This window comes from Leptonychotes weddellii, chromosome 11 (assembly GCF_054177405.1).
Source record: "Leptonychotes weddellii isolate Sample4059 chromosome 11, ASM5417740v2, whole genome shotgun sequence".
NCBI classification, from domain to species: Eukaryota; Metazoa; Chordata; class Mammalia; order Carnivora; family Phocidae; genus Leptonychotes; species Leptonychotes weddellii.
The window spans coordinates 22,151,184-22,177,398 of NC_138379.1; the positions used below are offsets into that span (position 1 = coordinate 22,151,184).

Genomic DNA, 26,215 nt, shown 5'->3' on the forward strand with positions numbered 1-26,215 from the left:
GGATTGGACACGCCTGGAACCCCAGACTCGTGCCTGTTCTCTCGCCTCCTCTCTCCTTCCCTCCCTCGGGAAACAGTAATTCGGAGGTGAGACCCCCCCCCTTTGGAAGTCCCAGACAAGGAATCTCCCAGCAGGGTAGAGAGAGATAATCACCATTCCACTTGAGATGCTGCAGGTTGCTGTAGAGAAGCTGACCCGCCGTCCCCGCCGCCCGTGTGAACTCCTGCAGACTCATGCTGCAGAGGTGCTCGCCATTGACATCGAACTCCTGGAAAGGGATGCAGCTGGCATCCAGCTGGTTGGTGTCCAGGAGGTGCTGGAGCCACTCCCACACCTGGTACTTGGTCCAGTACTGAGGATGGATTTCATGCCACTGGCCTCCAAAAAACCCGCTGGAAACTGAAAAACAGGAGGGACCCATGTCCCATGAGCGACCTGTGGTTCTTCCGGGACATAATCTCAGACATGGGAGGCACCGCTCAGCTGCCAGGTGTCGGAACAACTGCAGCCGGTGGACGTCAGCGTGGGGTTGGAGTAGGAGACAGGCTCTAGAGAGGAGGCTCAGAAATGTGCCTCCCTGCCTCTTTACGTCCTCCTTAGAACAGTACTTATCCCTGGGCGCTTCATGAGGACACAGACCTGAAATGCTCTGAGATCATGAGCGCATCCCCGCCTCCTGCAAAGTACCATGAAGACTAACGCATCACTATGTGTCATCAACTTATTAGCCTATTGTCCACTCCCACACAGTTCCCTTCCTCTCTTTTCTCTCTCCCATTTTTAACTCTCTCTTACACACACACACACACACATACATAAGCCCAAATTCAGACCATTTTCAACCAAAACTGAGGCATGAGGGTAAGATTCTTTTTCTCTATGATGTCTTTTCTCCTCTCCAGAGTGGTCCAGCTTAGCTGCCTGCTAACTGTGCTGATCTACCCCAGCCCCACACTGGTTATTACAGCTGCTATGACTCATTTCCCTACTCAGCTACCTTCAGGAGCTTCCCATTATTCACGGAAATTAGCTACAGAATCGCCAAGCCAGGCATTGAGGCTCTTCAGTAACTATTATCCAAGTGACCCCATCACTTCTGCCTTTTTTCTCTGGTGTTCTTTCAGTCTGGTTTGTATCCTGCCAGTCATTCCCTGTTGAATACTTACCCAGCTTGCAGACTCTGGCCACCCCATAAAGCCATCACAGACCACCCCCCCAAATAATATTATTATTCAGGGCTTGATGTCCCCTGAATCTCCAACAGACGTGTTTGGTACTTCTCCTAATGGCTTTTGTCATGTTCTGCTTTACTTTACACATCTCTAGGTTCTGTCTTATTCTCCTTTTTAAATTGTAAACTCAAGGTCATGGAGCCATAGTCATCTTTGCATCTCCTACAAAAATGACCTCAGACACTATGCCATCGTAGGTACTCTCCGTATATTTCTTTGGTGGAATTTGTTCCTGAAGAAGAGATAATGTAGCAATCTAGAAGAGTTTGAGGTACATTCACAAGATGGTTAAATTAAATATCAGTGAAGAAGTCAAGTTCACCCAAGCCAATAAATATTGCTGAACTGGATGGGCTGAACTTCTACGTATGTGACTCTCCTGTGCTCACTTCAGAGAACATCACAAAGTCAGCCCAAAGTCCTGGGAGGAGATGGAGACGAGAGAGCCATCCTCTGGGGACATGGTAATGAGGCTGAGATCTTACAGTCCCCTTGAAAACAGAGGTCAAAGGGAGGAACTCTCATCCAGGAAAGATGAGGGGCAGGGACAAGGGGAAGACACGACTGAAGCCCAGCAAGCTGAAGCAGGGAAATCCAACTGAACATGACATACAGATATTTCCACAAACTGAATAATGGACCAACAGGAGAAAACAGAGTGCAAGAAAACTGTCCCTATTTTTTTTTTTCTTGGAAGTCATGTTAGATCAGTACTTCTCAAACTCTAATGTGATTGTCAATCACCAGGGAATGTTGTTCAAATGCAGATTCAAATTCCATAGATCTGGGGTGAGGCCTGAGTTTCTGCATTCCTGACAAGCTTCCACATGATGATGATGATGATGATGATAATGATAATGATAATGATGATGATGATGGTCCATGAATACAGTTTGAATGGCAAGGAGCTAAAGAGCTCCAAAGGTTTGAGTCCCATAATGGCTCTTACCTAGCCTCAACACCCCCAGAGAGGCTGAATGGGGAATGTTTCCAACCCAGTCCCACTTGTGCTCACCCCCTCTGAATCCATCCCCTGCTTCCAGACCCCAGGAGCACCAACAGCAGGAGATGGACGTCATTATAGGCGCAAAGGTGAGTGCCATGGGTCACAACTACCACTCACAGTGTGTGCTTCACTCCTCATACATCGTGGCCAGACAAAAGCAGCCCTAAACCCTCTGCGTAGGGCCTGGAGGGGAAGCCAATTGTGGTGGGGAACAGGGGCAAGGATTGGAACAATCTAGTCCAAAAATTTCATTACACAGAAATATTCCCAAATATACAAACACATGGAATTTAGACTGGATATTTCCGTGTCCCTCCAATTTTTTGGTGTCTCACAAAAAGAGCTGTTTAAGGATGGAATATATTTCTGTGGCTCCCTGAGGCTTTGATCTTTTTTTCCAAAATAATGACATGACTATGACAGTATAGCTCTGAGTTTGCCAACAAGAGACCATAACTCTCAATACCCTGACAACAAGCCTCTCTAATTCCTCTCCCAACTTCACATGATCCAGACTAAAGGACAGTTCCCAATACTGTATCCTGAGAACTTGGGAGAACCAGAGGATTTTGTCTCAAGTCGACTAGGGGATTCTCCCATCTGCCGGGGGACTCATCGGATTCCCAAAGTTTTAGGAGAAGACATGAAAATCCTACGAGGTCAGCTCTTGTCTATTGATCAACTGACCTCCCTTGCCCCATCAATCATGATCAGGAGCTGGGCCTTCTTTGGGGCCTCTGGAAGTTAAAACATACCAGTGGCACCCAAATTCTACTCCCTGCTAAACACACTGCCCCAGCTTTCTTCAAAGCACACAGGAGAAATGCTGCCATGATCCAGGGCCCAGACTGGGGACGCCGAAGGCTTTCCAGTCTGAAGAAACTTCCTACCCTATTTGGAACCCTCCTTTGAGGTCCTCACAAGGAATCCGAGGCCTGCCACAGAAAAGTTCACTGCCCAGAAAGGACAGCAATTTTGTGATAGGTGACCAGGGAAGATCACCTGACCATGCTTCCCAGCCTTGTTTGACTGGGGTTCCAGACTGAAAGGAGGTGGAGCTGCACTTGCTCGTTGGAGAATACAACCTTCCATTATCCTCCACCTCCTGCTTTGCAGACTCTGCTTACCGACAAGCCACCTTCCTTTCTCAGGAGAAGCAAGAGCAGCTTGGCCTCTTGCAAGGAGATTAGCAGCAAGTATGGGGCAGGAGAAGGCCTAGAGCTCCTTAAACCCACCACAGTCTGATGCACAGCAGTCTACCTAGACCTAATGCCTTCACGGTGGGATGTGGGGCCTGATTCGGCAATATCTGAATTCTGTTTGCTTCTACAGTAAGCAGTGGGCTTGATCCCCAAACCCTCTACTGAGCCCCAGCAGCAGGCCCTCCCTTTTCTGATCAAGAGCTCTAAATTAAAGCACCTAAGGGAGGCACATGGTCTCCTAAAAAATCTCTCCCTTTGAAACAGAAAGAATAAGCTGCTATAAGCCTGTCTTCCTTAAGTTCCATGCTTCTGCACAACACACACACACATACACACACACACACACACACACCTTTCTCGATATCCTGTCTTAATATCCCAGCCAAACGCTGTTAAAAGCATCAACAGGTGGCCTTCCCTTTGGGCATATCTTCTAGCACTTTCTCTGCCAGGCTGCCTTGAATATTGGGAAGAAACAATGGAAAATCTCCAAAGGGCTTCTGTCTGGAGCCCCAAGAGCCCGTCGGGACCTCCAGCATGAAGTGCTCTCCATTTTCCCTCGTCCCCACACACCTGCTGAATAAAACCTGTATTTTTCAAACATGAAGTTGGGAAACGAAGCCCAGTTAAAGCAGAGGGAAAAGCCCTGGGGCGGGTGGGGGGTAGGGACACTGACACCTATTTGGTCCCCTTACCGTTGCACGTGGGGTAGCCGTCTGTCCAGGCTGGCTGCTGGTGGAGGAGACTGTTGCTGGGGTTGAGATTCATTACACCACTTCCTTCCAGAATCATGATCTGTAAGGGGATCAAACAGTTCGCTCAGTCAGGGCCTCCTGGACGAATGTCATTTGAGAGCACAGATCATAGAGTTAATTCGGAAAGAAAAAGAAGGAAAAAAAAAGAATTTGTTCTTCCATCCATTACCTCCAAAGCATGTTACCATAGCGCTTTCAGTAAAAGCAAAACTTACTGGCAATTAAAAATTTCCAGGTTCAACTTTCATATGCATGAGGCAAGTTTTTACAGCCACCCATTCATAAATGAATAATCTCTGATCAGGAATGAAGCAGGAGGAAAATGCAATATCTGCTCACAGGGCGAGTCTGGCCAGCAGCCATGAGTTTTTTTTTCTTTTTTATAAAAGTGAAAATGCCAAAGAGATTTTGTGTAAAGTGGAATTGCAATCAATAAAAATCCAAGCCAGTAGCGGCCAACCCCCGGAATCTGTGCAGGAACTCGGATCTGAAATCAGGCGTTCACAATTCCCCACAACAGAGTGGCCCTGCACTCAGACACCTAGCCAAGCTTCCTTAGTGCAGACATCAGCCACAGTCCATGGCCACGGCCACATCTCAGAGGACTTCAGTCCTATGTTCCTAAAGCACCTCCAGTATCTGGCTCCATGATAACATCAGGGATCAGTCAGTTTCTCGGACAAGACCCTGCCCCTCTCCTTCCTTCCTGGTAAAAATTCTGACAAGATTTCTCTCTCCTTTCGGAGCCCCGGAGAATACCAGAGGCTTCGAAGCCAACCTGAAGGTGACTTTCTCCTCTCATTTTCTCAGGAAAAGACACGGGGGAAGACCCTTTCTCACATGGGACTGTTTGGATTTTTTGAAACAACGTAAAAATGTTACACTTTAGAAATAGTCACCTCCACCCTCCAGCGTTTATATTGTTCCCGACCCTGAGGCTGGCCACCCTCCTCCTTTCAGACTCAAGCCCTAGAAGTGTGTTCCATCATTCAAAAGAAGAGTTGCCTATTTCCAGGAGGCGATTGAGCATCCCCTGGGGCCTGTAAAGATAACTTGCTCTTTCTAAAATGTTGGGATGGGGAGAGGAGGTAACCTTATAGCAGCAGCTCATGGAAATTTTTCTGCCTGTTTTGGGGAAATCTTGTATCCCTGGGTGTCCCCAGGATTGAAATTGGTCAAGCAGAGCACGTCCAGCCTCCAAACCCCGCCCTCTAACTTAGCTCCTATTTCTCTGGTTCTAGGTAGGGCTTCAGAGGGGAGAAGAGGGGTCTGGAAGAGGCATAAACATTCATTCGTGTATTGATTTATTCAACAAATATTTACCCCCCCCTACAATGGGCTGGGTACTGTTGTTGGGACCGGGGACAGAGCAGGGACTAGGAGTCAAGCTAGGCCCAACAGGACATTTGTGATGATTATTAACATCATCATGGTTGTTTGGCTAATAATTAGGCCTGAATCCAGCCTAAATAGAAAGTAGAGAAGGAAAGATAGGACCCCAGCAGACCACGGGCGGGGAAGAGGGCAGAGACGGGTTCTGTGTTGTGGAACCATATATGAGCTTCAAAGCCAGAAAGAGCCGGCTCGATTCCAAGCTCTACCCCTTACCAGCTGGTTAGTATTAACTCAGACAAGTCACTACCATCTCTGAACCTGCTTCCTCACATACAGAATGCAAGTCACCATACCTGCTGTGTGCGTTGGTTGGAGGTTAAATGAGTTTCTATACCTGGGGCGCTCCGCACGAAGTGAGGTATATGGCAGGTGTGATGAGGAGGAGAGTCGCTCCCCCTCTGGTAACCCAAACCACAAACTATCTTGGCCTCATTTTCCCCGTACAAAAATTTAAAGACGGTGACTACTTCAATTTGTCCGTTCCCCATCCAGAAACCTCTTTGCTTCTCACTGTGAGAGAAGGAAGTCCAACCCGAGCCAAACCTTCCTCTCCTTTTTCCCATTGAGCTTTCTAGAACACTTGCCCTCAGCTAAGCAATCCGATGGGGGACTCCAGGGCAAAAGAAACCCTGCAGGTCCCCAGAGGGGTGGCTGGGGGAGGGAAGGGGCATGGCCCGGTCTCCTGTTTGCTCAAGGCTGGGCTTGTTCTTGGCCCGCATTTACTCAACCACAAGAAGTAGAAAGGTTACTGTTTAACCCTGAAAGAGCTGAAACTCAGAGGCCAGCCTATCTGCACAGAGGAGGGACTGGCCCTTCAGCCTGGGGTTGGGGGGTGGGGAAGGCTTCCCTGAAATGCTTTCGGAAGGGTTTGCCTGCGGGGCTGTTTCCAAGTGGCCATTCAGTGGGAGCAAGACCAGCCCTGGCCAACCCCCAGCTACTCCTCAGCCAGGGTTTCTGTTCCCCCCCCTTGTTCCCCCAAAACCTAGAAGGCAATTTGATATGAGGGCTAAGCACCTGGCTTTGGATTTGGGTTGAGGTGGGCTCAGATCCTAGGTCCCCTGCTTGCCGTGCATGACGTCGAGCCAGTTCCAAGCCTGTGTAGCCCCAAAAACGTTCTGATCCTCACTTTCCCCAGCTATAAAGTGAGAACAACCCCAAACAACCCCAAAGGGCTGAGAGAATCAAATGAGGTCATGCGTGTGGAAAGCTCAGCAGGTAATGACAAGGAATTCAATAAATGTCACAGGACAGCACGGCCTAGTTCTCCACTTGTGACCAAATGCCCACAAGCCCCTTCCCTTGGGGTAGGTTATCTTCTCTCTCTGTGATCTCCTGAAGGCGTCCAGAACTACTCTCAACCCACAGAGAAGCCTTTAGGACGAGGATGCCCTGGCTGCCCCTTCACCCCGGGCCCCCCAAGAGACTGGCCTGTGCGCATGAGCACTGCTCCCTTCTGGAACCCCCTCTGCTAGAGAAAGCAGCCAGCTAAGCGAGGGGCCCTTTTTTACAGGACACAGTAAATGGTTACTACTCGTAAAAGAGTTTATGTGTCTTAACCCTTACTGAGTCAGAGTTCACTCAAGCTCACTTAGGCTCGTGAGAAAAGAAGGTCAGCGTCTGTAACCGCCATGGCCCTGCACGGCCCGTGACCCGGGGGTGGGCGCAGAAGGCTCGGGGCTAGCGTCGCTGAGAGCCTCTCCCCCAGTCCTACTCCCTGGGAGGCCCAGTTCCTCAGGTGGAAAATGAGGAGACTTGCCCCCCACCGACAGCCTCCCAAGCGTCTTGAGGAGATCAAATGAGATAATAGATAATAAACGTCCCTTGAGAATTGTAAAAAAGCATTATTATAACCAGCTCACCCACACTCCCATATACTAATGTACACTTTCTATGGCGCATAGAGGTTACTTTATGGTGTATAAAAAGCAATCCTTTTAATTACAAGGTAGGGGGATTTTTTTAATGCTCCTCTGTAAGTTTTGCAGTTTACCATCAGCATAGCTTTTATTGTTTCTTGAAGAAAAAGTATCACGTAGATACAGGTAGAGACTTTGGAACCTTTGAGGTCTGGGTTAGAATCCACACTCCCCATCCGTAAGCCGTGTGACCTTGAGTGTGATAACCTTTCCAAACTCAGTTTCATCTCTGGCCTTCAAGGGGGCATGGAAGGGAATGTCGATGTCCTGTTTGAAGGATGAATAACCTACTGGATTTAAAGATGTCTAGTCCAGCACGGCACACATGCCCTCCATCAAAAATCAGTTTCCTTCCCTTTCTTTAAATGCCAATTCTGAAGGTGTTTCCCTGACACAGTTAGCTTCTTCCCAACATTGCAAGAAGTAAATTCAGAGCCTCGGTAAGAATGGTTCCACCTTTTGAGTCAAAAGCAAGCAGAGAAAAGAACCCCCGTCTCTTCATCTCTAGCTAAAGGGGGGATTCTGGCAATGATCCTTGGCCATGTGCTCAGGGTGAGAAGCCGACTTTCTCAGCGTCTGCGAGACTGACGTCCTGGGCTGGGAGGGGTCCGTGGCCGTCCTGGGCATCACAGGACGGTGGCTGCCTCCCTGGACTCTAGACACTATATGCCAGAACCAACCCCCTCCAGGCCCCTCCCCCCGAAACATCCCCTGGGGTCAAATCACCCCCAGTGGCGAACACTGGTTAAAAGAGAGCCTGTGGAGGCCGCAGGCTTTGATCACGCTGGTGTGGTGACCTTGGTTTGTCCCCTAGCTGTTCTGAGCTGCCCATGCCTCTCCTGGGAGACAGGCATGGAATTAGGACCTACCGCAGAGGTTTGCTAGAGGATTAAAAAAGACAAGGAGCTTTAAAATCCCCCAGTGCAGTGCTTGGTACAAATAAAGAGTAATTGCCTCATAAGTGGGGTGAAGAAAATGCACTGGGCACGCGGGCCACCTTTGTCTCTTCCTAGGTGCTGTGCATTCTGGGAATATAGCAGACATTTATTCCAAACCCAAAGTGAAATGAAATGTGGATTATCCAGAGGGTTTTTTTTTTTTTATCTGCATTCTCTTATCCCTCCCTTCATGAGCAGCAACAATCGGAGAGAATGGTATTTGACTCTGCGCCCTCAGTGATTGTTCAGAGTTCCACATTCACCCAGGACATTACCCTCTGCACAGCTCGCTTGCTTGCTTGCTTGCTGCTTGCTTGCTTGCTTTCTTCCTTCCTTCCTTCCTTCCTTCTTTTTTCTTTCTTTTTAAAGATTTTTTTTTATTTTTAAGTGATCTCTACACCCAACACGGGGTTCAAACTCACAACCCCAAGATCAAGAACTGCATGCTCTTCCAACTGAGCCAGCCAGGTGCCCCTACCTACCCAGCGGTTTCTAAGGCTGACCCTTTTGGAGACAGAATCCTGCTCTTTATTTGAAGAGGAGGAGGCATGCATGCTGCCCAGTAGACTATATGGATGCCTACGTCATGCCAGGCTTCCCATCAGGACCTATTCAACCTTAGGCATCAGCACCCCTACACACAATGAGCCGCTAGGGTTTGGCCAATCCCAAATGCATTTCTGCAGAGAGCGCTGCAGTGTGCTGGGGGGGCCACAGCCCGTGTTCTGGGGGGTGAGGGAGGCCACCATCCTCGTGGCCAGTCCTCCTCCAGGCTTCCATCAAAGGCTAAGTTCCTGTCTAGCACCAGCCTGACCACCACGCACAGGGTGGGGGGGCGGGGGCAGGGGGAGCCTAAGGGTTGACGGGGTGGCAGAGCACTTGGCCTGACCCTGAAGTTAAAGAGTCTCACATTTTGGCTACTGCCCAGGGACACAAATGGGAGATGGTGGGGCCTAGCCACAGAATGAATCTCCCTTATATATTCAAGGTGTGAGGAAAGAGCTCCAGACCTAGGCTTGCATTGCTCCGCATCTCAAGAGTGGCTCTTAAGAGGAAGAGCTCATGTCTCCGATGGTAAGGGTTGAAATCTTGATTCTGAACCTCGGCAGGCTGTGTTGACCTCGAGGAAGTACTATTTTCTCTAAAGCTTCAGTTTCCCCATATGACAAAAAGTGGGGGGGGGGGGCACGGAGCTGATACGTGGGGAAAGTGAAAACGTTTGTAAAGTTCTCACATATTAGCTCATACGTGGCGAGTGCCCCCCAAGTGTCAGCTATTATTAGAAGGTCTGCCCATGAGTCTCTCTTTAAAGTGTGTTGGTTAGCTTCGAGGACATTCTTGGGGCCAGGGTAGCCCCTTCGGTGGCAGCAGAGTATAATGGGCCAGGCTCTGGGGCCAGACAAACACGATTCACATCCTGGCTTTGCCAGTTTACTAAGGGGGCAAGTTTGGACAAGTTATTCAGTTTCTCTGGGCCCTAATTTTCTCATTTATAAACTGGAGATGATATGAAAAGGGTTGTTGAAAGACAAAATGAGATGATGCCTGTAAAATCTTTGGAAAAGTGTTTGACACATAGTAAGGACTTGGGATGTTAGTTGGTTTTTATAATTATTATTATTTATTTATTGTGTTATTACTAGGATTTTATTGACTCTCCAAGGACGAAATTGACAGCCAAGTCCATTTCAAACAAGGCCTGGAACTTCTACCCTCTATACAATGGTTTGCAATTCTAGCTTTAGCTGGCACAGTCAAGTCTAGGCTGGATCTCCTGCCTCCCCACCTCCCGTCTGGGGCCGCTGTGTGAAAATGCTATTAGGTTGAGCTATGAACCGCCCCTCTTGGCCCCGGCTCACAGAAGCTGTGCTATGTTCCTCTGGGCATGGTCCCTGCTCAGGGATTAACGGCCATCCCTCCTGCTTCCCTTCCCCTCAGCAGACACACCGTGCTTGGGGCTGCCAGGAGCAGTGGGAGAGCACAGCCCCACAGGTACTGTGTTATGGCCTCCGTGTTGTACTTTCACCTGGTTTGCAGATGCAAAGGACAGCAACACGTCTAAAATGGGGGCTCCTGGCAGAGGGTGGCCAGAGAGCTTCCCTATCTTACAGGCTCCCTTAGCACAAGGAGCACTCAATCACTGCAAAACTGGGATTCGAGCTCACAAGGACAGAAAAGCCATGGGAAGGAGCCACACCTGGGACTCTGGCAGGGAGCTGGAGCTGTGCACCCCAGAACCTAGAAGGCTCTGCCCAGTCTCAGGGCCCCTGACAAGGCCAAAGACTGCTCGATTGCTCTCTCTTCTTAAAAATACAGAGAGAACCTGCCAGAAGAGACAAACACAACCCAGCCTGGGTCAGGCGGGAGGTATGCCTTTTGCTCCGTGGTGGTACTCCTAAGATGTAGGACTGAATGCTATAAGCTATAAAAATACATACATACATACATACATACATAATAACTATACGGTGGTAGCTAGGGTTTATTGAACATTTAAAATGTGTGAGCTCTGTGCTGATAGTTTTACATGCATTATCTCAGTCAATACCAACAATAGCTCTACAAGGCATGATGTCATTTAACAGATGGCCTATCTGAGGACCAGAGAGGTCAGGTAACTTATTCAAGGTCACACAGCTTTGCAAGAATGGGAGCTAGAAGAGAATTCAAACTCGGACCATCTAGCAACAAACCCTGGGAACTGAGTCACTTTCTGCTGAGAAGGGGGTGCTTTGCCAGAGAACAAAGTCGCCTTCAACTCATCCTCACCCCCATGCCCTTTCCAAACATAGTCACAGCATTGTCCCTGGGCCACCTGGGGCCTCACACCTTTATCAAGCTTCTCCAAGATTATAAAACTCGCTAGTTCATTTATCATGCAGGGACACCGATTGAGCCCCTCTTCCCTCTTTGTCAGATCAACCTGAAGCCATCTCTCCGGGCAATGTAGCAGAGAGATCCTTCAGAATGAAAGAATAGAAAGCTGCTCTCATTTTGCCACCTCACAATATGCGCAGGTAGAAATACGTTAGTGGCTTAAAAGCTGGGCCATGATACTCCTTGAGCCATTAAGGCATAGATCTATGCATAGATATAGTACATGTACACACATATACATATGAACACATATGCCATACTTACACACACACGTACATAACATAAATATTTTTCCTATGACTCAATAAAGTTATTTTATCTTGTATTTTGGAAATAAACTGGCCCATAATTATTTTCTTCATCCGAATTAGACCTCAGGACAGAAAGCCTGGTTTTTGCGGTGAGGGTGAAAATACACTGGGAGCAATCAGGGTCACAGAGTAGATCTTAAGCATTCCCTGTCGCCAGGCCGACGGTCTGTCTTCTTCCCGACTCCTTTATTCATTCAGCCACATCATCCCCGAACTGCCACAGAATTGGCTGCCTTGTGGGTATTTTTACTCCTCAAGCCAGAGGAGCAATTAGGCATTTTAAATAATTACTTTTGTGATGACAGCGATATCCAGACCATTCTCAGGCCTTAATCAAAGTTAGCAGCAGGTGAATTCACAGCATTTGCCCTAAGGACATTGCAACAGCTTCCTGACTTCCTGTTTCAATATGACTGTCATTTCAAAAGAACTACTCCCAGAGAAGAGAAAAGAAAATCCACGTACATGTGAAATTTAACTGGATGTAAGACAGGCGACAATTCTTGTTTTCCAAATGAATCAAAATGTGAATCAAGTTTGGAGAATGTATTTGATCCCCTCGGAATTACATCACAGGTAATTTCATACCCTCATAATGTGTTTTGAAATAGACATTTCATGTTCCCAGGGGCAACATCTGAAGTATTATTCCTGGGCTTTCAAGCATTTTCATGAGTGATAATGCCGTATTGGGAAGCCAAGTGTTGATCCATTATAGATACACTTTACTGACTGTAAGCCATTTGGAAATATACATATTATGCTGATCTTTATCATTCTTGGTGCCAGACAAGATACAGATACTGACAGAGGACAGGCACCAAAGTGGATCAAAAGACAAGATTGCCTTACATGACCTCCTGGGCCTTTATCAATCCCATTCATATGTGGCAAACTAAGGAAAACAGGGCAAGCTTTGAATCTTAAAAGGTCATAGAGCCTTTTGACACTGGGGCTCTCACCTACCAAAAATGCACATTCAGACATACTTTGCTTTGCATATATTTTGTAGGCCCCAGGCCCTCTAAAGACCATCTCTAAAGACCATTGACCCCTACAGATCTATGGACACCATGGATCTTTACGAAATCTCTCTTACACCCACATTGGATTGAAATTTAAAGAAAACTTTGTAGTGGAGTTAGGGTTAGGAGGCGTAAGTTTATTCTGACCTATGAGAGAAAGCCTCAGAGATTTTATTCTTGTCCTCTTCCTTGGCATGGGTGTTGTCTTATTCCCCTATGGTGACACCAGGAAAAGCCCCATTGTCCCTCTCCATTGGCAGCTGGAGTAGGAACCAGGCTGCGACCAGCAGGGCCATTCTGGACCTCTGTTTAGCAATGCAGTAACAAATTCCCCATTTTCCCCACATCAGTATCTGTCTCCCTGCTAATCCACCTTCTCTATTCTAAAACAAAGTAATCATAAAATAGAGAGGGAAATGAATAGCAGAAGAAAAAGAGGCCTCGCTTCCCAGTACACCCATAGGTCTCTATAGGTCTTTGGAAAGGCACAGATATGGAGACTGGAGCATCCAAGACTCCTAGGATGCTTATTTTCCATCCAGGCTGAAGAGGCCATACAGGCGCTTCTCTAAGTTTGATCTATAGACCACCCATATCATCATCATCATCCCCTGAGGAGGAGTTAAACTTCAGTTTTCCTGGGGTCCCACCCCAAATCTCTGAATCAGAATCTTCATTTTCAAGAACCTCCCTTAACTAATCCTCAAGCACTCTCATGGTTGAGAACCTCACCTTCTTGCCTTCCCTCGATGTTCACAATAAGATAACTGACTCCAGGAGATAGTATCCTTGAAGGAAACATCTACAAATGGAAATCCTTGTAAAGTCAGAGACAACACATTCAATCCAGAGAACACACACTCCAAACCATCTGTGGAGACTCTATTACTGTATTATTCGCCAACTTGAAATAAAGCAGTTCCTAGTGCTCAGTACCACCAAATTGTGAAATTCAACAATGCTCAGCTACTCACAAGTACGAGCCTCTGAATGCTGAACAAACAAACCTGGCCTCAGAACACAGCATTTGCCGAGGATTTTTATGACGATCACTTCCATCCAGAGAATCTCGTGGCTGGCTGAGTCACCCCTTACCCAATCCCACCCCCATCTTAGACCTTCAAAAGATGACTTAACCACCCTGGATTTTAGGCCTCATACCCAAGAAAATTGATGTCTTCACCTTCAGTGGAGAGAAAGGGTCATCAGGAAATGCTTGTCTTGCTAATACAAATATTCATTCATCCCCTCCAGTTAATATACATTTATTGAATGTCTACTGGATGCTGGGCACTCTGCTAGCTGCTGCGGACACAATGATGAACAAAACACAGATGCTACTCTGCCCTGATGGAACTATTCAGCAAAGACACCGCCTCCAAAACAATGGTAGCTCTTTGCAAAGCCGTCTGAGCTCATTCCCCACCTCCTGTTGGGGATAGAGGGAAGCCAGCGCAGAGGGAGCCAGGCAGCTTGTTGGCATTTGGAAACAACCAACCTTGGAAAGAACTGCAACTGTGTTGAAAAAGCAGGACCGATCTTCTTCCGTCCGGCAACCCCACGGCCTTGCCTTTACAGGAAACTCTAACTGAGACATCGAGTTGGCAGACAGGATCATGCCCCCGAGTTTCACAAAGTGGCCTCAGCCAAAACCAATCTCCACTCAGGACAGAAGAAAGTAGTTAGTTGTCTGGATGGTTGATGATCTCTCCCTGAGACAATGGCAAGTTTATGTGTGGGAGGGTTAGTTAGGAGCAGGTTGTTAACATAAAACCCACCGTAAACAGAGCTGTTAATTCAGTTGCTGGCAGGGTCTTCTGTTGTCTTCTGAATACCTCCCAGAGGGTGTAAGCCCTACCTTTTCATTTGAGTTGGCAGCAGAGTGATTTTTTTGCACCTGTTGCTCTGCTCCAATAACAACGCAGTTAAGCATTGATTTGTTGGAAAATAAACAGAAAAAAGCAAAGAAAGGCATCTGCCCAAACAGCCTGAGCTGGTTTGACTGAGCATTCATGCCAATTTGTTTTTCCTATAAAAACCAAAGAAAAACCTGTGCTTTCAGTTTGGATGCTACCTTCCCACTCCCTCAGAAGGAAAGGAGGTATCGAATAGACTGGCCAGAGCTGGCAGGGCCAAGAAGCCAGAAGACACTGTACTTTTCCATTGGCTGGCTCTGTGAGGGCACTGAGGGGTGTCCAAGATCTGAAGACTGACATGGCCAGCCTCCAGTCAGCCCAGGTGAAGATCATGAATCAGGTTAACAGGAGCAGAGAAGGGGCTGCCGGGATATGATCAAAACCCAAACCACACTCTTCCCGATGGTTGACTTCCGAAAGTCAACATGGCCCAGGGAGTAGGTGTGATCTAAGGTAACCTAAAGCAGAGACTCAGCGTGCCGAGTCTCAGTCCAGCCTCTCCCACAGACTTCCTACGTCCAGCCCTGGGCAACACGCATAATTTGAAAGCCTCTGGTCCCTGGACCAGTTTTTCCATCAGGGAAACGAAGCTAGCCATACCTACCTTGAAGGTGGGCTGTGTAGACTCACTCATGTTCTGCCAAGTGACTTGAGGTCCCACGTCCCAGGTAGAAAGGACCTGAGATGTTTGGGTTCGGGGTGTGATTTCTGCATTAATTCAAGCATCATTGTACTCCCTTTCTCATCGGTTTGTCAGTATCACATGATGAGATCAAGCCAAAAAGGGCCACAAATGCTAAACAGATCACTCAAATGCAGATCAGAACAACACTAATTAAGCAATGGCATCATCACCCAGCCTTCAATATACACAATCAGAGAAAGCCTCTCAATATTTCTTTTTAAGCCCTGAGAAGAAAGCACAGGACATGGGCAATGTGCGATGTTCCCCTAGATTGCCACCTTCTCCTGGCTTTCTCTCAGCCATCGGGTCTTCATTATCACCAGATCACTGGCTTAATGGGGGGGCGGTCATGGTAGCCAGGGGAGGTCTCAGAAATGCCGCTTCTCAAGGAACGTTAAGAACAGGGTGTTCCGACAGGGGAGGGACATGGCTGGCTAAGCATTCCCCAGCATTCTTGTCATGAGCAGGGCAGGGAGTGGAGTGCCTCAGAACCAAATCGGGCAGCCAGAAAAATAAAAGATTTAACAACATCCTCAGTTGACTGAAAAATAAATTAAGACCAACTGTGCAGGAATGCGGGAAGGGTGGAGAGAGGTAGGAGGTGGGGATTGGAGCCAGGGAGGGGTTGGGATGGACTGGAACAATGGATTTGACCATTTCGAGATTCAAGTTTCTTTCCAGGAAAAAACCAAGATTCTCCAGCCAAAGAAAGATCAATAGCCGCTACATGGATTCTCACAGACTAATTACAAAACAACAACCAAAACTATGACAGTGATGATAGTTTCTATTTATTGAACATCCCCAATGTGCTAGGAAATTAGCTAGGCTTTACATACATGATCTCATTTAATCCTTGCCATAACCCCGGACACTGGTACTAATATTATCCCCATTTTACAGATGAGGCACAAGAGGTTAAACGACTTACCCAGGGACATAGCTAGTAAATGGACTGGATATATTACAATAAATATACTGGAGAGTTGGGAGTGGGTATAAATGACAGGAAATGCAACATCATTCTCTGTAACTGAAAATGGATCCTTGTATTTCTGAAGTGGAAGAGGCTCACTTTTAGAAGCTCACACTTTTGTTTTGGAAATTGAGATCCTTTAAGAATGGCTTCCATCATTTTTCCCTACATGTGAATAGGAGCACACCAATCCTCCTTGTGCCCAACTATAAAACTTCCCTTTAGTGTCCGTCCATCCCAATGCTACAGAAGCAACAGATCATGGCCACTCCAACCCACCTGTCAAAACTTTAGTCTGGCTTCTTGTTGAAAGCCCCACATTGACTCAGGGGCTGGGCTTGGCTGCTTGAAGCCACCTCAGACTTATTAGCCATGATAAAAGAGCAGTAATGATAACAAGGAAAAAAAACTGTTGAGAAGTTAAGGGGAAATTATGGCTCCTTTGGAAGAGCACCTGACGTCTGAGCTGTCACACGTGGAACCTGATGACAGACCCACTGTGTTGTGTTGTAGACATGACACCGACGAGTGAGAGACTGGATGTGTCATTTGGGAGCCTGAATTCCATCACTCTGACCAATACATCTAGGAAAATCCCCGCCCCCAAAACCATGTCCATGACCCTGGAACAGTTTGTAAAAACATAGCTGTAAAATGCAGACAGAACTTCATAAGGCTTTTTCCATGATCATCTTTGAACTTGAGAAGCAACTACTATCTGAATTTCCTCACAGATTAGAGGATCTCCTCTTTAGAAGAAGTAGGGTCTTCTTTTTGCACAGATAGTCGTTAACTGACAATGGGCAAGAAAGCCAAGTTCATTCATATCACCTTCCTATAAGAATGATCGACTCTTGGCACACCCGGTCTCATTTTCCCTTCCAGAACACACTTTGCTCTGCTTCTCCTAGCTCCCTGTCTATGTAGTAAGACCCCTGGAAAATAAAAAATGAAAAAACCCAACAGCAAGATAAGCAACTCCCTACCAGAAAGATTTTCCGAGGAACCAGGTACCTTCCAGCCAGTTATTCAGCCATTCCCCCAGCTGCTTTGGAGGAAAGAAATCTTTGACATTCAAGAAAATCATAAAATTCACCAACTCAGAAACTACAGCATCCCTCTTTGACAGGCCTCAGCTTTCCACCAAAGGTCAGCTAGATGAGTAAGGGGGATCTCCGAGCAGATTCCCGGCTTCCCAGTATCAGGAGTTGTCACACATTACAACAACTTCATTACATCCAGGGACGGACCAAGCTACGTAATTCGAAGGGCTCAGTGCAAAAGGAAAATGCGGGGTGCCATGTTCAAAAGCTATTAAGAATTTGAACACCGTAATAGCAGAGCATTAAACCATGCCCAAGACCTTTCTAAGTGTGGAGCCCTGTGTTACCGCACAGGTTGCATACCCAGGACACTGGCCCTGTTCAGGGGGTCAGTCCCATCCTTTGCCTTCACCTGCAGCAACGCTCTATCACCATGGGGAGCAAGGGGGAATCTTTTGTCTTTGCCCCATGAATGACCTCCTGAAGTAGTTGGTAATATTAAACAAAATATGACATTGAACATGCCTGTAATAACACCTGGCTTATAGCAGGCACCCAACAAATGCTAGCTGTTATTACTATTATTATTATCATCATTAATTATTATTAATCATTATCTTCATTACTCCAAGGTCCCTCCACAACTCCAGAGCTATCCATAGGCAAAAACAATGAGTGGGAAGAACATATACGCCTGTTTTGACAGAGACCATCTATTAGCTGACGTCATTCAGAAATCATTTCATTGGCCCTGTGCAAGAGAATGATATAAATTAAGGGTTCCTAGACTTTTATTTCCATACATGGACCCATTTTGCAGTCTGGTGAGACCTATGGAGCCCTTCTCAAAATAATGCTTTTAAATGACAAATTAAAATAACAAGATTAGAAAGAAAGTTTATATTGAAATACAATTATCAATATACTTTTTAAAATTAATGTGTGATATCATAATAATATATATGCTTCTTTATTAACGCATTAAATAAGAATATCTAGTGCAGATCGAATAACATCCATGATATCAAAGTAGAGATGAACATCGATATTCTGAGACATCTGCAACAGGTGTAATGTGATATGAAAATGTCTGTTAATCTCTCTCAGTGATGGTCACAGCTAATGCTACTCTAGAGTTTTGCCTACATTTATATTAAAAGAAAATATTAAATTTTAGTTAGATTATTAAGAATAAAAACATCATTCTTTTACACATCCAAGTTCACAAACTCCCTGAATTTTTTCCATGGACACCAGGAGCCTCTTGGATCCCAGGTTAGAATCTTGCTCTTTTATTAACAGCAAGGACTGCTTGTTCAACTCAATAGCTTCTAGAAACCACTTCCACGTGACTACAAGTCACTACAAGACACTATGAGTGTCATTTGAACAATTTACCAAGAGGTAGACCCCACGGTGTCTTGGCGATTTTTTTTCAAAGCCTCTAGAACACCGAGGGTAGTAGTCAGTATACATCTGGAGACACTATCAAGAATTTTAGGGGTGGGCAATGGTATATGATGTTGTGGTTAGTCAAGTGAACTGCCTGGAGGGAAATCAGTTTCTTCTGAAAGCCCCTTACATGCCAGGCATCAAAACACATGGATAGGAACATGCTGGGTGCCCACCCCAGGTCTTCCTTGGAACTCCTACGGGCTGTGGTACAGCCAGCTAAAGACAAGCTCAATTTGGAGGTCCCCCATGAACATGGTTGATCCCATGGCCCTGCTGCCCGCCTTCCCTAGTGAAAACCTTATTGCATTTCTTTCCCAAGGTCACAGTGCAGAACTTACGTCGATCACCTTGAAAAACAAAATCCCAGAATTATTCATCCACTCTGACCCAATCGAGGTTCTCTGAGAACAGCCATGTTGAGGACTTACCCTCGATCTCCATTCTACAAATTTCTAATTATTTACTCACAAGCATTTGTCCAGGTATTTTCAGATTTTTTGGTCTCATTTAACCCTGACAACAGCCATGTGCAGATGCTATTAACCTCATTTTCCAGATGAGGAAACTTATAGTCTAGAGCTTACATAACTCACCCAAACACTCAGCTACTCGGTGGCAGAGTCAAATTTGAATCCAGGTACTCTGATTCTACACCTGGTGTTCTCTGTAACACATTCCAGCTGCTTCCAGGCAACAAAAAACTCACAGCCTCCTGCCCAGTTCAGATACACAAGCGGCCAAAGTCTACTGTTCATCAACATCGTTCAACCCACAGCCTTCGAGCTGGTGGAGTTAAGATGGGTGAAAGGTGAGCTAAGTACTGTCTGAGTTTCTAGGTGGGCATTTGGCTGATCTTGGGGCCAAATCTAAAGTCCACTGCAAAGACAGAACACGTCTTGTGAGTAGTCACCATGAAGACAGTGCCGAAAATAGACTTCACCTTCCAGACCTCACTAACCTCATCCACCAGAATCTATCATTGGCCCTATTAAGAGAGTGTTTTCAAAGGTTCCTAAGAGGGATCCCAAAATAATCTCTACAAGACCACCATATTAGCCAAGCTCCATTGTCATATACGAAAAGGAGAAGGCCCTCTTCATCTTCCGAGAAAGACCCAGCAGACTTTTAGAAGAAGTTTGTATCAAGCTGAGAAAGGGCTGGCAGGATGGCAGAATCTTCTCTTACCACAGTTGGCCCAATGAGGGCCCAGCCCCCAAGATTGTTTATTGTGTGTCTATGACATAGAGTGAGGGGAGAGTGACAAAAGACACAATTTTAAGGTCACCACAATCACAACTTCAAAAAAAAGTGTGCATCTAGATGAGGTCATACAAAAGTAAAAATAAGTGGCTATGTTAAAATGATGGGGTTAATGGGGTGGTCTATTAAAATATTATAGTAGGCATTTAGGTTCCTTTTTATTTGGGGCTTTGTTTTCCTCAGAAAACATGTTTTAAATGCACCAATGCTGGCTATATTTTTAAATAAACAGGCAAATACTCTTAATAATGATGGAGATGCTTCTAAGAAAGGCAGGGAAGGAGGCTCTAAGGGCCAGGGTGTGCAGGAAGATCAGAAGAGGAGAGATGATATGAATCCAATGAACAAGGGCCCAGCCCATAAAACAAACCGAAGACAGAGTGTGTTCAGGTGCTAGTGAAATCAATTTTCAAAGGAGTATTTAACAGGGTGTCTTTTTTAAAACAAGACCAATCAAACCCCCTGGAGCCTCTTTAAATGGGCCACTCTGTTTGACCCTGTTGCAAGCTCTGATTGCTCCAGATTCAGGCCAAGGTCCTCTGAGAACACCGAGGCCCTGGGTGGGCTGCCCGGCGGCTGGGCCAGCCATGCTCTCTGTCTGATTGCATCTTGGTTCTTCCTCTAGGAGAAAGGAGTCCATCTCCGTGCAGTCTAGCCAATAATCCCCGGAGAGTCAGTCAAGCAAGCTGATCAGCACCCTACAAACGGAGTAGACTCCATGGGTACCTGAATGTTTTCAGCAAGCTGCTTCGCTGTTCTACAGAAGACAGCATCAGAGTGCCCTGTGGCCACAAACAGCTGCTTTCATCCACTTCTACACCCCCACCCACCTTGGAATCATGAGGCCCATTGATAAAGATGAGAAGTTGTCATGGCGGCAGACGCTAACACCCCTAATCAAGGCTCCAGGAATCTGGTCTTAGTACCTCCACCAGGTACATCCCTTCAGCCACGTTCCGAAGACCTTAAGGAAGCCACTGACGGGCTCCTACTGATTTTCTTTCCTGTCTTTAGCAGGGCATCCCCCAGCCCTTCTCAGCTGCTGCAGACTCAAGCGGAGCCTGCTGACCGCTAGGCTTACCTGCTTTCTCCCGGTCATCAGAATCTGAAGGTGGAAACAGATCTTAAAGATAATCAGGTTCAAGTGCCTTTGTCTGGATGAAGAAACTAAAGCCCAGAGAGGCGGGGTGTGCTGCTCTGGGCACCCGGCTTTGCCAGGACTAGAAAACCAGGTCTCCTGACTGCCAGTCCTGTGTACTGCCTCGTGCACACTATGCTCCCCTCATTCAAAAACGTAAGTCTGAAATTCTTCAGGGAAGATTCTTGAAGAAATATCTTTTTTCTCCTCTCTGAAGCCCAATAGATGTTTTATCAAATAACTCTAAGGGATGCATGGAAATTTCTACTCCAGCACATCTCGGCTTCCTGACATCAATGCCATTTGGCTTGAACATATGCCCCTCCTAATAGTAGCTGCTGTGGGAACCGTTCTCCCCACTGCACTCTTTGTTCCCTGCACAGCCCTATAGCTTGGTCCTTTGAAACCCCGTCGAACTGAAACAAACCTAATAGTCACCTATTTCTAGCAAGAGCCCAGTCACCTGCACCTTAAAACAAACCGTATTACTTAAAATCGTATTACTAAAAATTAGGCAAGAAAACATTAAATAAAATTTATTATCATCCTCATCTCTTTAATTATTCAGCAACAGATTTAAGACAACACTGGCGGGGTGCCTGGGTGGCTCAGTTGGTTAAGCGACTGCCTTCGGCTCAGGTCATGATTCTGGAGTCCCGGGATCGAGTCCCGCGTCGGGCTCCCTGCTCAGCGGGGAGTCTGCTTCTCCCTCTGACCCTCCCCCCCTCTCATGTGCTCTCTCTCTCATTCTCTTTCTCTCTAAAATAAATAAAATAAAATCTTTAAAATAAAAAAAATGTTAAAAAAGACAACACTGGCAATATATGACTGCCATCCTCCCTCTGTCTTCAGAGGACAACCCCCTACCACAGACTCAGTTTACTCAAGCTGAAAGCCTCTGTACTGCATCAATTACCCAGTAACAAAGCCAGGGTGAGAACGCGTACTCTCTAAACACAGAGCCCACAGTGGACTCCATGCCTCCCCACAAGAGCCCCACCACAACAGAAACAACTGTCACTTCAATTGTACCAGAAAGAGATCTCAAACAAGGAAAATGGGCTAAAACACCCACAAAAAGGTGTCACCGAGTATCAAGTTCCAAGTTCATATTTGATTTCTTAATACTGTGGCACTACTCCTCAAATGTGTTAGCAGGTTTGGCCATGGCATTCTTGGTATCCACCCCACCCCGTCTCCCAGAGGTCTCTGAAAATCACATCGGTTGGAAAGGGTGTAGAGATGCCTCCATCTAGAGAAAGGGGAACAGACTGAAGGGCTTTTGAATGATTTGTTTAAAGAACATAAAACATTACAAGATTCCAGAAAGCTAAATTCTATTTCCTAGAAGTGAACTTTGGCCCAAAGCACTCACATTCTGACCTAGGACCCGATCCGAGTTCCTTCCAGTTTCCAATTAGCTAATTGAATACAGTTGAGTAAATATTTCAACCTCTCAATTTCCTTTTTGTCCCAGCGTCTCCAGGGGTCAAAAAGATATTGAAAGAGGTAATTTAATGGGAGCATAAAAAGCATGGAACCAATAAATGTGAACATAGGGCTTCTCAGAGGTTCAGAAAGACCCAAGACATTTCCATTTGGGGGAGCCCACAATATATTAAAAAATGGAAAAAAAATATTAAAAAGCTGTTGTTTGAATTTAACAAATAGATGCTTTTTAACACAAAAGAACAAATAGAATTGAATTTGTGATGTTCTGTACATATGAGGCCTGAATCAAATTCCTTGCCCTGCCCACAGTCACTCTAGAAGGGGCCTGGCTAATGCTGCCATCCAGAACAGCAACGCAAGAGAACCTACAGCAGTTACGCCCTCCAAGTTATTTTCTTTTAAAAGGTCTCTATAAAATACTTTGGAAACATGGAGAAGGATTGTCTCCCTTATATTTGTTATTCTTTCAAATGTGATCACAGACTTCCCAGTGACCCTCATTTCAGGTTCCCATGGTTTTTCAAATCCATCCACATCAGCCATTAGCAGTTGTAGAAATGACAGATCCTATCCAACTCTGGATTATAAGAACACGGAATGGATGACTTATTTCAGAGTCTCAGAATGCTAGATCTCAAAACGAGGACAAGTGAAGCCTTCTGCCAACTCCAAATACAGCTTTTAAAATTATTCGTGAAATCTTCAAAGAGCCTTTTTCTGGTGAGACTTCTTACCCATGAAGTGCTTCCTAAGGACTTCATCTTCCCTATCGGAAATCAACGCGTCCCTTGACCTCCATGGCATTAGTGCATGGCCACTTGTGATCCTTGCCTACCCTTTTACACATTGAAAGTCTCTATCTGAACACATCCTCACACCCACGCCTGCAGAACCAATTCCTGAATTAGTCCTCCCATCGGAAAGTTCTCATTCCAAAACCCCCACTTTCTCCCTGTGACTAAGGTCGGCACAGATAAATAGCAGAGACACCTGTGAACGTAGACACACAGGGTCTCCCAGTTCATCTTAGAAACATGCTTCCACAGCACTGGGGGTATGTCAAATCTGCTCAAAGGCAGATAGTGAAAATGTTACTTTCCTGACTCGATGTTGTTATTTACCCCAAGATGAACTCCACACTGTTCCCAGTTCTACCCACATTGAGGCCAACGCTTCTCTATGGTGTCCAAACAAAATGAAAAGAGTCCCTGTTTTGATAGGCATTTGGTGCTGCTGACTCACATCTGCCTGTCTGGTCTTGGTATCCCATGATGGCACAAACGAAGGGTTAGTCTGTCCCCTTGTGATATGGCAAAATTCTTTGTCTTTTTTTTTTTTTTTCTGGACAGAGCCATTTTTAGGTGTGCGGCACTCCCCAGTGTCCTCGCCTACTTGGGCTGCCTGACCACTTTTTCCAGTGTGGGTGCATACGCCATCACCTGTTTCCAGCCATTTTCCAACAACAGATTATACCAAAGACAAATCTGCCTTTCTCTCCAACCAGTGAGTCAGAAAAACTACCAGTAGGAGACATCTCTAGAAAGTGAGAACACGTGCTCTGAGCCCCAACTCAATTCTGCCAACCCGGGTTTCATTGAGCTATCTCGGAGTCACCTGACTGCCCTAACTGTCTTTTGGTTTCACAATTCAACCCAGGGAAATGGCTTTGTCACACAGATAGAGGGAAACCAGGGGGCTTTTAAACCCACAGTGGTTGAAAGTCCAGACTCAATGCAGCGAATTCACAGATAATACCCAAAGAAGCCCAGCTGCCTTCCAGAATAAAATTCTAATCGGACCCAGTGAGGTAAGCACAGGTGAGGCGAGCCTGCCCCCTGCCTCCGGGAGTCTTTTATTTTCGTCTGTCTGATTCAAGGCAGACTGCTCTTCCACTCAGGTGTTTGAATTCCAGATTCAAAAGAAGGTTTAAAAATAAGGACTTACCTCATTTACCTAAAGATTCTGAGTGGGAAATCCAATGGCTGTGGCTAATGGAGGGGAGGCAGCCCGCAGCCTGCAAGCCAGCTCCCGCAGGGATAGGGAACCAGGAGTGTTATCACGTCTGAGCCCTCATCAGAGTGAAGATAAATGCATAGGACAATAATTTTAAATCATTTTGTAGGATGTTAAGCAATAAGCCACCAACCGGGAATTCCCTAAGTCACTTCCCCCTCTTCTGATTGGCTGCCGGGCTCTTTAAAAAAATAAAATAAAGGATTACAAACATTGGCTCATTTGCATTTGGCCAACTCACACGTTAGTGTTCAAACAAAACAGGTCTAACCAGGTTATGCCTGTGTCTCAAGAACAGAGAGAGACGACCTGTTAATGGATGAGGAATTGATTTGGTGGTGACTGTTCTTTTCAGCTTAGAGACTGTTTCAGGTGAAAAGCGCCATGCTAGCTCCCCAGAGACACCATCTCCCCAAATACGCGTAAAAGCAAGCTAAGCAGAGGTTCAAACATGGAGGGAATGGTGGTATCGGGGAGTGGGGACCCTCCTAAACACCTGTCCCGTGTACTAATCTGTATTTAGTCGACTCGGCTTTGGCATCAAGACCTGTGACCTGGCCGTGCAGGTACCAGATTCTGAAGGGGTTCTCCCCAGGCGCCATGATTGCCTCTTTGACAGTGACCTTTGGAGATGTCATTGGACTTTGAAAAGTCACTCTCCCCCCCCCACCCCCCCACCCTGGGGAGGGTCCACTCTGAGTTGTTCAGGTGGAACAGTCAACTCTCAACAATTGCAAGGGCTGACTATCCGGTTGGTGGTTTATCCAGGTTCTTTATTCCTTCTTGAGACTTACATGGTCTTTTTTTATGTCAACACTCCCTATAGGAAGGAGCTAGAGAGAAAAAGACCAAGATGCTGAAACTGAAAATAAAACAACACAGTGTGGACAAGAACAAGGTAGAATCCCAGAGAGGATCCATGGATTTCAAGTGCCCTTGCAACCCCCATTCCCCTGGGCCGAGGGCCTGCTTCGCTGGGTCACAAATGCTTTCCCACCATGTAGGTGAGTGACGGCTCCTGGCAAGGAAAAAATAATCCCCTAACCATTAACTTTCTCTCTTGGGTCTTCCTGGACACTGGCCTGGCATGAGCTAAGCATCCAAGCAGACTTTTTTAACTCATCAGAACTCCCCTTTGTGGGAAAGAAAAGGGAAACTGAGTTTTGGCAAAGATAGCTTTGCCAAAAGCCTTTATGATCAAAACCAAGAAGTTCCTTGTATAAAAAAGAAAGTGTGTGTATGTGGGCAAAGACTGAATAGAACAAAAAGTAAGTGGTTGTCCTACTCAGGTGGAATGGTGAGTGAGTGGTAGCAACATTCCTTTCTTGCCTGTGTTCCTAGTTTATGTAACATGAAGGCAGAGGTTTTTGAATGTGTGAAAACCTTGGTGGGAGAGCAGGGGTGCATTGGGGAGGGTCTTGGAATTCAGGCAGGTCTCGGAGGTTTGGAAGGTTTGGGGAGTGTGATTTAGGCAGCCCCGAAAATCCCTTTGCCTCCAAGCCTTCACCAAGTATCGCCACCCTCCCCTGTTGTCCACCTGTATATTTCCCAAGGGCCCTGTTAAAATGCAAATGTCTGATAAAAACAGTAAATGTCATTATTGCGCATTATCATATTAGC

At 46.3% G+C, this 26,215-nt stretch overlaps 1 protein-coding gene across 1 annotated transcript in view; it reads right to left on the reverse strand.

Annotated features, from left to right (window-relative positions):
* EHF (ETS homologous factor) overlaps positions 1–24,915 on the reverse strand; it is a 41,267-nt gene extending 16,352 nt beyond the window's left edge. The window contains exons 1-3 of the mRNA XM_081798360.1: positions 24,527–24,915; positions 4,136–4,235; positions 154–399 (exon numbers count right to left, since the gene is read on the reverse strand). Of these exons, the coding sequence (XP_081654486.1) occupies positions 154–399; positions 4,136–4,232 (343 nt within the window). The 5' untranslated portion in view covers positions 4,233–4,235; positions 24,527–24,915. The remainder of the gene's footprint in view (positions 1–153; positions 400–4,135; positions 4,236–24,526) is intronic.
* Positions 24,916–26,215: the final 1,300 nt, after the last annotated feature.